General features: G+C 40.9%; 1 protein-coding gene across 1 annotated transcript in view; it reads right to left on the bottom strand.

Moving 5' to 3' along the window:
* Positions 1–13,942, bottom strand: part of rapgefl1 (Rap guanine nucleotide exchange factor (GEF)-like 1) — a 43,302-nt gene extending 29,360 nt beyond the window's left edge. The window contains exon 1 of the mRNA XM_026916700.3: positions 12,801–13,942. Within this exon, the coding sequence (XP_026772501.1) occupies positions 12,801–13,194 (394 nt within the window). The 5' untranslated portion in view covers positions 13,195–13,942. The remainder of the gene's footprint in view (positions 1–12,800) is intronic.
* Positions 13,943–14,170: the final 228 nt, after the last annotated feature.

Raw genomic sequence — 14,170 nt, 5'->3', positions numbered from 1 at the left:
TGAAAATGTTATGCATTCAAACTTCTAATTTTGAACTAGTTATACAGTTTGTATATGTGCAGTGTGGGTGGATGGCAGAGATGGTAGCACAGTAGCAGTAGGGCTGGTGATATAATATTCTCAATATTCGGATAAATTATATCACAGTACACTTTTCTGAGCTATCTCTGGTATCATGCCATAAAAATGGAAACATTTTTATGCTGTTTAGTAACAATTATAAACTTTGAAAGCAACTGATTTGATGTTAAACTTTTGTACTGAACCTTCAAAATCATTTTATTAAAAGTTTTTTTCAATTTTATTTTTGGCAGACATTAAATAAAAGTATCATCAACTCAGTTTTTCAAAAGGTTCACTACTGTTTTGATGCAGGTTTATTAGAAAACCTAAATATTGTGATACATATTGCGTATCGTAGAAATACCAATTATAGTGATTTGCTATTTTGGTCACCCATCCCTATGCAGCAGATAATGTCTTTTTTAAAGCATCAAATGTATTTATTAGGTATTTACCCAATTTGATTATATCATTCGGATTAAACTGCTAATGCATCCTAAACAAATACAAATACAGATACGAATTGTCGGCAGACTACTCAGTTTTTTATGGGTTTTTTTTGTTAGTTCAGGAGGTAGTTCAGAATATAATTATATTCTGCAAATTGCTATTTGTTGTTAATGAAAAATAGCTTCTTTTTCTAGCAGCCCTGTTTTTGTCAGTGTTTTACAGCGTTTTTAGGGCATTATAAAAAAAAACACCTGGTATAGACTACACCCACTTTTGGTTTAAATCTGAAAATGAAAACAGATCCGAATATTTTGAGCAAAGTAAAGAAATACAGATTCAGATAACGGTATTAGGTTACTACCCTAGTAAACATCGAGCAAACTTTAAGAATTTTATATCCTTGAGCTAAAAAGATCCCTCCCTAAAATAGCAGAAGCTCTTTTTTGGCCTAACCCAGTTGGTAGTGGCCTCTAGAGGGATCGTGGACACTCTGAGCATCACACCAGCCTCATATCTGGAGCGCTGGGAGAAATGACTTGGCACCACTTCTATTACATAAAACAGGAACAAATACAATAGAGCAGGCGTGTGCCAATAATCACTTATACAATATACTGAATATGCATGATATTGTCATCAAAATATCATTACTACCTGTGTGTAGTGCTCCTGAGATAAAGTCTGTTTCATTTGGAAGACAGCTCAATAACAACTGTCTTCCAAAGTTCCTTATTTTAGATTCATCTTAAGGCATGTGTGTTGCATGTATTCTTCTCAGTGAAGGTAATCCCATAATACTGTTTGGAATCTATATGTAAATGTAGGTGATATAGCTTGTAGACAATTTTACAGTGACAGCAAACATCGGTGCCACATTCAAAAAACACAAAAACTATGAGTTCAGTGATACATAAGGACTAAAACACGATGGAGTGTGCTGTTATATGGAATTATACCACAGTGCGGTTGAATGCTCAAATCTGATTGAAGATGTGTATTATTTTCGCGGCTCGGACAGTAGTCCTGGCTGTAACATGCACGATATGTTCATATTAATACCCTTTAATTATTAATTAATTTGTTTTAAGAATTATTAGCTTTAAAAATTAATTAGTTCTAATATGCTATTGTGTCTATAGCTCATACAGAGACTTGTGCAGCAGATGCACCACAATCTTAGACCAATAATAAACAGATTTTAAAAAAAATAAAGTGTTGTTTAACAAAGTAAAACATATAATCGTTGATACTGTGACATGTTTTAGAAGACATTTATTTAATGTATATGGAAGGAGTCTCAGTTGTAAACATTTTGTAACAGTCAAAGTTTCCCAGCATGAAAGTCTTCAGGACACTTTACACTTTTTGGTCTCTTGGTAACTCGACAGGCTGTGTTATCAGTGTGTGTGAGTATGTGTGTGTGTGTGAGTGAGAGAGACAGAGAGAGAATGAGAGAGAGAAAGCTGGTGAGGGAATGACTGTTTATCGCGGCTAATATGTAGTTGAGAACAGGAGCTACTTGTCTCTCAGATGCTCCACAACCTTAAATCTAACTATGATCCTTTAAAATGTTGTTGGCATCGTTAGCAAATCGCTGTGGTATAAGCGGAATAACTCACTCCAGTCCGTGCTGTAATACGAAAATAATGCAATTCGGGGGGAGGTGTATAAGAGCACGCTCTGTCGTTTTCTGTCATCAATGTGCCAATGACAACACGTCATACTTTTTATCAATTTATAGTTACATTTAATGATGTGGAACACCCCGAGACAAGAAATAAATTTGTTTATTTGGCACGTCCAGTATACAAGTCCCTGTGTAACACAATATTAATATAATATACTAATATTGTCCAGCCCCAATTCCACACAAGCTTGAAAAAAATGCAGACAGAACTGCCACAATGATTCTGTTCTTTCTAATTAAACTGCTGCACAAGTACATGCACAGATGACTATGTAGCTATTTTCAACATGTACTGTTGCGGTATTGTAAACTGCGAAAAGCTTAAATCTGTATCGTAGCTATATGCCTACTGTAGAGCATCACCCACACTGTCAGCACTAGCACATACACACACACAAACTGCAGGAAACGCCCATGCAAACCAGGCCACGGCTGACCAAGTGCACGTTTCACACACCTGTTTACATATTGCGGGCACGAACTTTGAACTCTCAGTGATACTGGAGCCTCAAGGTTAGTATCGATCATGCTTACATCAGTAAAGGACTTTGTGTTTTTCCAGTGTCCATGCTTAACTAAAACTCCAGAAATAAAATACATCAGAACAACTTTCTCAGGGTCGGCAGCAGGCAAGAATATCAAAATAGTAACGACACCATCTTAGATCACATCAAATCATTTCTGTCTAATGTGTTATCAGAAGCAGGGATATAACACGCTGCAGAGTGATTCAAATCATCTGGTGTGTTAGAAGAAGGAAAATATAAATCTTTGTAGGTCTGTGTGTGTGTGTGTGTGTGTGTGTGTGTGTGTTTGTGTGTGTGTGTCCTGCCCTAATCTAACAAGCTTTAAACATAATCTACTTCTATACAATATGCAAGCAACCTTCTTATTGTAGCACATGTCCTAGTTTCCTCTTTTACATTCCCCTGAAGGCTCAAGCTGCAACTCAAGAAAGTTGTGTGTTTAATTGTAGCTTTCCGATGACCAATAATGACAGAGCAACCGGAACATTTCAGAATCAAAACTTCTACCATACCAATCTTCTTATAGTCATCGACCCTCAATGATGAATTCTGCCACCACGTTAGAGAAAATGAACAGAAGTTGTCTATGTATCAACGTGTGTGAATATACAGTCATTTTGTCCACTGGTAATTTTTTTTTTTAAGCCGCAGCTCGGTGACTCCACTTTTCTAAATATGAACCACAGCGGCTTCTGTTGTAGATAGGTTTCAACATTTATGTAAATTATTTCACTAAGGACAACTCATCATACCACTGAGCTCTTTAAATTATGTCAGTCAAATACATTATATGAGCTGTGTTTCTCAGGAAAAGAGGTTTTATTTATTATGCATCAGCTCTTCCTGTGTGACTGAGCACCTTCACACAAGAACATGCTGGTCTGTTAACACCAGTGACTCACTGCCAGCACATCAGTCCTAACAAAATGATTTATGATGGATGCGCTAATGCGCTCATCACTATTACTTTCTGTGAAGGCTTTAAAGAAGACCTTTGACAACACCCATCTTAAATGGTTCTTGATGAGCTTCTAAAGAAAGTATGCATCCATTTAGACATGAAAAAACATTCTGGTTTATTCTTAAAAGGTCTTTGCACTAAATGCTACACTGTACAGGAGTTGGACAAATCATACATTCTTTAGCTAGGTCACTGATCGGAAAAAAAAAAAAAAGAAAAAAAAAAAAATCAGCAAGTCACTGGCCAAAGTTTCAGCGTTGAGATGTGTTGTGATTGTACAAAAGCTTGGCTACCATGTTTATTTTCTCTCAGTATGTCTGAAGGTCACTGTAGGTTGTGCTACTAGAAGAGTTATACGACAGCTTTATGCTAGACTTTACTTTCCTCAGTGCTTCCAGACACCTAGGTGCTCCTCATCCTGAAAAAAATCGTCTGTTATCTGTGCATGTTAATCAATCATGCTTTACAAACTGCTCTACAGTCAGCCATGATTTGCAAAAGTCAATTTGTTAAACGTATTTGTCCACCAGGTAACACGAAATCTGTTGGTCCTGGATGGTCAGGTTACTGATTTGTCCACCTCTGCTCTTAGTATTTCAATATAGCAGTTATAACAATAATACACGAAGTAGTCACTATAATGCAAATATACATATTTCATGTTCTGCATCCTTTCCCCTTCAGTGAATTGGCTTTTCTGCCAGGGCAAATTTTATGTATTTTTGATCTGACTGCTGCTTTATCTGAAAAAGCCAAAAAAAATAAATAAATTTCAGGTTTTCAGGTGCCTCCCATATCACTGCAGTAAAGGGCAAAAACTCGACTAAACCACAAACGTTGGCATGTGTGTTTTGGATATAGATTTGGCTTAACAGTGGTACCACATAATAAATATAAAATACTACAAATATCATGGAGGTAGAGATGAACATTTTGATTAGGAGTTTTTTTTGAAAACGTTGGGCTTTTCTTACAATAATGTATCACCTGTAAGCTTCCTTGCAGTTCCTTTTTCCCAATCCAGCCTTTCTATGTTTAAAACTCTGAATCATATCTCATGACACAACTGTTCCATGACTGGCAGAAAACGAGACTGCAAAGTTACACCGATTCCCAATAAGGCACATTCTCCTTCGAATAATAAAACTATATGCTATACAAGTGCAAATGAAAATATGAAAACACTCACAGATGTTAAGAAGTGCTTTAGAATGCCTTTATGACAAGACATATATTCACACACATATGTTTTTATATATTCAAACTCTGTTCCGTTCTTGCTCGCCAGATCATGGGGATCCATGTTGCTTTTTGTATTCCAGATATTTGACAGCTTCTTAGTCATGGCGATGACGGTTGCTCTAATCACATCCCTCTTTCTCGTTCAGCCCGGGGAGGCAGTTCTGCTAGGCTATAGGCTGTTATTAGGGCTGTCAGTCGAGGCACTGATCTGCAAGCTTTGGGCCATCTGTGTGTGTGTGTGTGGGTGGGTGTGTATGCTAAATGTGGCCAACAGGGTGGCAAAAAGAGAGCAACCACTGCTGTCACTTCAAACAGCCTTCACGTGGTGTTTTTACCATAGTAGGGCTATGGTTTGTGTTCAGTGCAATTCTGTTTTAGTATGACGTGTGAGTTTATATGATGAAGTGTGTGTGTGTGTGTGTGTGTGTGTGTGCGTGTGCAGAAGATATTGAAAGTGCCCTCCTTTCGGTTATGTTAAGGCTGCACAAGTTCCCTCTTTGATACATTACACAGTCCCTGGGCTTCACTGTCTACTCATTGTCCCTTCCCTTGCTTTTTATTCACCCTTCCTCATCTTCCTCATCCTCCCTATGAAGGAGCGCCGGTTACCATGTGAACGAGTGCTATGCCTAAAGAGAAGCTTTTTTGCACACAGGCATATTTGTAAAGGAGCATGCATACATACAGGAGAACATACAGTGCATCATAAACATCCTGGAGAATAAATATGAGTCAGAAATGCAGAAATGCCTCCCACTTATACACAAGCATGCATAAGGCAGCCTAAGTGCATGCGTGCGTGCGTGCATACACACACACTCACACGCGCACGCACACACGCACGCGCACACGCACACGCGCACACACACGCGCACACACACGCGCACACACACGCGCACACACACGCGCACACACACACGCACACACACACGCACACACACACGCACACACACACGCACACACACACACAAAACCCAGCAGCAAAACATAAGGCAACACACATTTACATTGCGCATGGTCAGAGCAGCAGCCCTGAGGGCCCCTATTCCATCTCAGGTGCGTAGGTATGAAAAGAGCGAGTGGGCACAACCAATAACGGAGTGAGTGAGTGTGAGAGAGAGAGAGAGAGAGAGAGAGAGAGAGAGAGAGAGAGAGAGAGAATAATGTCATAAAACGCTCTCCAAAGGGAGGCCAATGAGTGGGCAGTCATTTCTTCCTAATCTCTCACTCTTTTCAGAAGAAAAACAGTGTTTCTCCCACGCAGACCCATGCCACCACTTTTCCTTGTACCACTTGTGTTTCTCCCTTTCTCCTGCCATCTAAAGCTCTCTAAAAGCTCCTTCAGAACCGCCTGAGGTGTATTGTGCTTTTTCTGAAAGGTGGCATATGCAGTTCAACCAACCAGGCCACGGCAGAGCGAAGCATGACCCAAACGCATGCACAAGTCGAGTATCATAAAGCACAGGTGATGACAACCAAAGTCCAGGATCACCTAGGCATGTGTGATATTGATATTTCCCTGATTTCGATTTACGTTGTACCCAGGTTTACTATGGGTTACTGTTTGTGTGGAATTTCACATGTTCTCCCAACATCCTCAGGGGTTTACTCCAGGTTCTACGGTTTCCCCCAACCTCCCAAAAGCATGCCAGTAGGCAGACTGGTGACTGTAAACTGCCCTAGGTGGGGATTTGTGTGTGTGCAAGGTGCACTGTGATGCACTGACACCCCAGAATGTATTCCCGACTCACACCCAGTGTTCCTGAGATAACCTCTGGACCACCCTGACCAGGATAAAGTGCTTGCTTAAGAAGTAATAAGCCAGAGCAGTTTAAAAAAAAAAAAAAAAAAAAAAAAAAAAAAAAAAAAAAACGACCTGTCGAGTGGCTTTATTGAATATCATTACACATTGTTTTGTATAAATGGGACACTATAGCAATGGCTTAAGACATTTGTTTCTGTACCTATAGAAGCTTTTATAAATTAAATGAAAGAAGTCTCAGCGTATGACACCAACCGGTCATGGATTATTTTTCTGTAACGAAACGGCTTGTCCTGTTTCCACGTCACAGTGATTTGCCAACCATCACCATTTTTAATTTATTAATGAATGCTAGTTCCTGTTATAGCTAATAACAGCTACAAACAGTCATTTCCTCACTAGTCTCTCTTTCTTCTCTCATGTTACTGACAAGATCTCTGTCCTGTGACAGAAAATTCTCACCGTTACAAAGCGCTGACACATGAGCCTCCTTCCATAGATGTTTCCTTACAGAATTCTCCACAAATTTTAGGTCTCTTAGGCCCCAGAGTTGGATGGAGGGGTGCACAATATGAAATTAAAAGCTGTTTGGGGTTACGAGCAATATTCTTTTTTACATGGCTCAGAATTTAAAGCTACATTTCCATCCACCATCATACAAAACTTTAATCAGCTCTATAAGCTGATTTAAAAAAAAAAAACCCTGTTTTCAATTCCTCTGCATACAGTAAAACATCCTTTCTTGTGTTCACCACCCAGCTAATGGAAATTACATTTTTCTTTTATATTTACAATTTAAAACAGGGGGGGGGGGGGGGGGGGGGGGGGGAGTTAAATAGAAATTTGTGCATATAGTAACATGATGAACATCAGCCTCACTGAAACATTGACATGATTATATCAAACATGCATACTCTCATTTACAGTAACGCTGAGTACATGGTATTTTATACCATATACACAGAATACTAATCTAGCATGTATGTTCATTAGCTCTATTTTCTGAACACTTGTGTGTGGGTGTGTACACTTTAATTGCTGCTGTCAGAGACAGGGAGGCTGTAGGGCTCACTCTCACACGGGTGGAGGCAACAAAATGGCTTCTATATCTCAATTCACACAAAATCACGACAGCTGACAGCTGGAGATATTATGGCACACATAGACGGAAACAGGATAAGATGTTTGTGCATGTCAGCTAAATAATACCCTAGAGATATTCGAGTTATTACAGTTCACACAGGATATAATAATTAATCCTCGATTGTTGTTAAAGGTGGCAGCTTTGTGTGGACATGCCTCAGCCAGGACACACCCCTTACTACACAAGAGGTGTGAAAGAAACAAACTGACGCGTAGTGGGAATAGCAGGGAAAGTCCATGTGCCAGTTTGTACTAATGTTAACGTGTGCGACTCGTTCACCTGTCAGTGCTGCTAGGACTTTTTCTAAAGTTTCGCTTTGAACCCCTGTCCTGACATGCTAGCCTGGGAAATGCCTTGTGCTTTTGGATCTTCACTGTAAGGCAAAAGTAAACACTACTAAAGAACAATGAGCTAGTCAATCTCAGTCAAGCTCAGAAACTTTGATGCTATCCCTTTAAAAGGGTCTCAGTCGACTCGACTTGGTTAAACAAAAGTGACAGAGAGTTACCAGGCTGGAGGGTGAGAGCTGTAGAGTTGTGTAAAGAAAAAAAATCCAACTTGTATATTGATCTTTAAAATGAACATGTGGTCTTCAGTGGTGATTTTTTAAAATAGGGTAAGCACACATGTCTGATATTGAAGTATATATTTGTGTGTGTTCAGTTTTATCTGTTTCAATTTGCTGGTCTGGACTCCTGTTTAATTCTCAGACTCTCCAAGTAAGAGCATCAAAAGACTTTTCCAAAAGCAGGTCGACAAAATTAGCAATGTCTTAGCTTGAACTTCTTTAAATTGACATGTTGGACTATTTTCACATGGTTTCCTACATTGCCCACAATGCTGTTCGACTACGTGTTGGTAGTGGTGCCAGTGGGATTTAGTCTCAAAGAAAGCGATGCAGCGGCACTTTAGTGCTTTACTTCTGTCCAGCTATCTCACCTTCTCATCTGTACACTCTGTTCAAATAGATAAGCTTCAACTTTCATGATAATACTGCTGTAATTCTGCTTCTTGCAGCTGCATCCAGCGTTTGCACCAACTTCTCCACCACTGCTACATTGGATTTCTCAATACTATGACACTGAACATTGCTGGAAAATGTTAGGAGCTAACAGGAAAACCTGACCATTATACCTTATGTTTGAGTGGTTTACCCAGACAGGTGTGAAACAAACTTCAAACCTAAGGAATGTTGTTAATATCATGAGAACAGGAGCTATAGATGAACTGTGATTTTCGTTACTATTGTAAAAGGTGTGAAAGGTTCCCGGGTACAGCAGTCACACGTTTTTAACATGAACCTCACAACTGTATCCTTTAATAGAGAGTTTCACTAGAAACAGGTGTAAAAAAGGTCATTTGAATTTTTTACAGTTGCCTATAGAGTGTAGTGACTGGAAAACAATTTGAAGACTTGGCAGTGGCTTGGAGGTAAGATACCTTATCTTCCTGACCCAAGATCATTACAACACCCCAATCCATAATCCACACATTCACTGCTACAGACAGCAGGTCAGACTGAGAGGTTCAGCCTCAGAACCTATCATTAAGTAGCCTAATCCAGGATTAGCAACACTTTTTCAAATGTTCTTAAACCTCTGGAATGACAGACAGTACAACAAATAAATGACAGGCACATACAGAGATGGAACAAAGACACTCGAAAGTCAACCATTAAAATGTAGACAGTACTGCACATCAGAAAAAACAACAGTGAATATTTAAGCCAATTATTCATCGTTAACATGAATTTATTATGAAGCCAAGAAAATTTATGAGCAATCATTTTTTCATTAACCCCTTAAAGAGCAACTCCAGTGAGAGTAATCTTTTACCACATCCCTGTGTTCAAATACCACCTGTATCAGTGGAAAATAGTGTTTATATTACCTTGTAGGTTTTTCAGTTAAGCAATAATACAACGCAATGAATACAAAGAATTTTAACAGTAATGAAGATTAGAAAGTGATTTGCTCTCCTACCCCCGCAACACACAGATGCATCTTAACAGACGCACTGAGCAGCAGCAGATCAACAGTGAAAATGTCAGAGGCGTTTCACGAGGCATTAGACAAGCGATTTGTAATCACTGTTCATGCCAACTAAAGGGGCTTCTACACCCAAGGACATCTCCACTACGGGTTTGATACAGAACTTGAAAGATGGCACCCCGCTCAGTATGCATCATACAGCAACATGGAAGCAAAAAGGAAAGTCCATGCTAGAACCCTGACGCCATCTGTAGCCACACTTTTTGAAAAGATGACAAAATTCACAAACGACAGTGCCAAAGTGGAAAGTACAACTAAACATATAATAAAAATTCACTGCCTTGGATGGCCAGCTGTTCTCGGTTGTCGGGGAAGTACTGAGCCTTGTTATACAAAGCCTAGTCATTTTCAAATATATGATTCAAATTTCAACCTACCAGAAATGTACAGCATATATGCAGCTCACAATCGTGATCTCCTAGCTACAGGCATTATGAAATTCAGAAATTTTTTATTATTATTATTTTTCAGTTTTCAGCCCAATGTGTCGTAAATTTCGTTCTGGCCAAGAAATTTATAATTAATTAATTAATTTTCTTTCATTTTAATCAGTAGTTTAACTAATGCTTCAAAAAAATTTAAAGTATAGAAAACAAAATAAATGACTATAATTTATGCAACAGTAAAATAGCTAATAATAATAACAACAGAAAAAAATCCATCCCGAGAATCAGTGTTTAAGTTTTGGCCAAGATTATTCACTTTGGTGCAGTATTCAGCAGTATACCACATGGCCGAGAGACATGGAGCCCGAGTTTTACATTCCTAGCAAGTATCTTGACATGACCTGACAAACATGTCGACAGCGCATGCATAACAGTCTAGGTCAAAGCATGTATTCAGAGGGTCACAGGGGCCTCCAGAGAATGTGCTTATTGGAAAATTCCAACACATGATCACTCTATTTTGAGTTTCTAGTTGTTTCAAGTGCAGTAAACACAAGTCAGTTTCAACAGTTATCATATGGAGAATAATTCTATCCTGATCACTGCTATGCGTCTCAGCAGCATACATGCCCCCACAGCATAACAGAGCCATTGTTTTTTTTCCTTTCCCATGTCACATCTGTATGTGTAAGCAAGTGTAATAACACAATGTAGCACCGAAAACTACGTATTGTTCCTCTATACATGCAGCCCATTTCCCACAGACAGGCCCGCATACATGGCCATCATTCTCAGGGTCCCGCTGTTTCCATGGTTACGTCTTCATAACACTTCACTGCACATGTGCGCTTGGTACTGCAGCACCACAACCGACGAGGATCAGCACTGGCAAATCATTACTGACTTAGTTCAAATAAGTGTGTAATGAACATGTCTAGATACTTAGATATATTGATGATACATGAGGTAAAGCTTCACTGGCACACAGACAGCTTTAATGGGAACATCAACATCAACCTGGAAAGCACCTCAGAGAATTATCACCCGCATAACAGGCGAAATTCCCTCTTCCACTGTAGGCAAATCAGTCTGCAGACAGGAAAGCCCCAGCTAAAAACAAAACTCTGTCTGCAATCCCTGTCCAAACATTCAGCAGCGTCATTTCTCATCCAAAGCAAATACTTGGTACTTTGGGACATCATTCCCAGTGAAGCGACAGCTAAACTGCATCTAAATTGCAGATAATTAAAATGTGATTTTCACAACCTGGTACATGACTAAATTCTTGTGGTGCAGCCAGTAACATGACCTGGGTGTCGAAATAAATAAATAACACCACACCACATGTCGTTTTATTTTCCCCTCTGCCTTGTAGTTGCTCTAAAGCAGAAGCCATTTAGCACAACTTATTCCAAATTACTAGGTTTGCAAAAGAAACTGAGCAACATGGAGTTAAAGCAATGCTATATGTAGGGATGCACAGATCTGATACCGAGTACCGATATCAGGACTGATGTTGGCCTGAAATGCTGGATCTGTATGGGGTCGGATTTGACAAATTTCCAGATCCAACCCACTGCTGTGAACGTGCGATATGTGAAACAAACTGCCTTTTACACACCACCATCACACCTCTGATGTTCCACATATTAGCTTCAAATATCACATCAGTGTTCATGTCAGTGGATACTGAGAGTATTGTTTTGGAAATGAAGAAGGTGGAATCAGTGCATCCCTAGTAGTTTTCCATCTCCAGTGGGGCTTGCATGTGAACTCCAGTGTTATTATGTAACCTCCAGAGTAGTGTAGTGCTGCAGTGAGGAATTAGAATTTGCCCTAAGCGCTATCAGACACACTCAGGATGTAGTCCGGACTTTCACATCAAGTCAGATGTCATTCTGGGTTACACCTGAGGTCTATTTTGGCAGACAGGTCGTGACGGGGAGGAAAAAACACAACACCTCAAAACCGCATGTTAATACAGCACGTCACCTGGTATTAAAAAGTTACAATTAGTGCAGCTAGCTATGTATGTGTGTGTATGTGTATGTATATGTATATATTATATATAATATATACATACACATGTATGTGTATATGTATGTATGTATGTATGTATATATTATATATAATATAATATGTATGTGTATATGTATGTATGAATGTATGTATTATATATAATATAATATGTATGTGTATATGTATGTATGTATGTATGAATGTATGTATGTATATATTATATGTATGTATGTATGTATATATAGACATATATATGTATGGTAATCTACGTCACCTGCTATTTGATATACTAATTGCTCATTGCCTGTGCAGTTTTAGGCGCTCTATTTTTTTTTTCTTTTCTTTTGCATGTTACTTCTCCAGAAACAAGCCTTGCCAGGTGAGCTGTTCAGGGAATCTTAAAATACCGGGGATTTTCTACGTCACCTGCGCTGCGGTTCTGGCAGTAGTGTTGGGAAAGGGCATGGTGCTTTATTCATTATTCATTTGTTTCATGACTGGGCCGTACCTGTGCAGTTGCCGTAGCGCTTGCCCGCCACGCTGTCCAGCAGCGCGAGCGCCAGGTTCTCCGGTGTGTCGGCGGGAAGCGGGGTCCAGCCCGTGTCCAGGCTCGCCTCGGAGCTCTGCTCGTCGCTGGACAGAGACGGGCTCCGGATGTCAGTAGCGGCGGCCGACGGCCAGCACGGAGCCTCCTCGGTCTCGGGGCTGAAGACGTCGCCGCGCGCCGGGCCGCCCTCGGGCGAGCTCTCGCGGAAGAAGGGCACGACGCGCGAGAGGCTGGGGCGCCGCCGAGCCGCGCTCGTGCCCGCCGCCGCCTTCTCTCCTCCGAAACCACCGGCCCGAGTCAGCGCGTTCGTCTGCTTCTTAAGGAACTTCTCTAGAGGCTTCATTCCGGCCGGCATTTTGATGAAGGTAGCACGTAGAAGAGCCCTGCGTCGATCCTGACTGATAACCAATACAGCAATACAGGCAGCGGGAATAAAACCGCGCGCGTTTACATTGTAGCTCAGTTACCGTGAAACAAACAAACACACAAACAAAAAAAAACCCCGCAAATGCTGCTCACACTCCCTGCTGCAACTGGGTCATGAACACGCAGCCATCAGTGGGTCTGCCTGCTGAAGAGTGAAGTCTCAGAGCGCGCGCTGGGACTGAAGGATCCACGAGTCCAGAGCACGCAGGATTGAGCTGAGGGCCACTTGCTCCCTCCCTGTCTCGTCCTCTGCAGTCGTGCAGGTCGCGTCGGAGAGGCGGGCGATTTTCACTCACTGCATATAAACCCAAGACATGCCATGCTCAAGCATGGTTCCAGAAATCAGACGAGTTGTCCGTGAAACGCAGATGAAGCGTGTGCGAGATCCACGGCGCCGTTTTCCTGTGTCAGGATGCAGATGGGTGACACAAATGCTCGGTGCTGCGTGAGGCTGCGGGTGAAGAGGCTCCACCGCCTTAATGAAGCACTAGCACAGATTCCACAAAGCTCCCGTACACACACAAGACGGTGAACTAAAACACGGCGCTTTCTCTCGTGCCTACATGCAGTATACACACCCAACGGGGGTGTGTGTGTGAGTGTGTTGTAAACGCGACAGCAGCTCCTTTTCGATCCTCCTCCTCCACCTCCTCCTCCTCCTCCTCTGCGGTTGTACGGAGGAGCTTCTGTTTGCCTAGACTCTCCCCCAACCGTCAAACTAGGGACACGTGATTAACCACGTGACCGCGAGCGCGCGGAACAGGTACAAGACGCCGTTTAAAGGCCCTGTCGACCTATTTTCATAATTATCTTATTATAATTAACCTTATAGTATGAAGCGTTTTGTAGTCGGCGAGTATACCACTACAAAAAATGAACAATGATGGTCTTGTCAGTTGAGATAG

This window comes from Pangasianodon hypophthalmus, chromosome 13 (assembly GCF_027358585.1).
Source record: "Pangasianodon hypophthalmus isolate fPanHyp1 chromosome 13, fPanHyp1.pri, whole genome shotgun sequence".
NCBI lineage: Eukaryota > Metazoa > Chordata > Actinopteri > Siluriformes > Pangasiidae > Pangasianodon > Pangasianodon hypophthalmus.
Note: the sequence above shows the minus strand (reverse complement) of the source record. Positions and strands in the feature narration are given on the sequence as shown.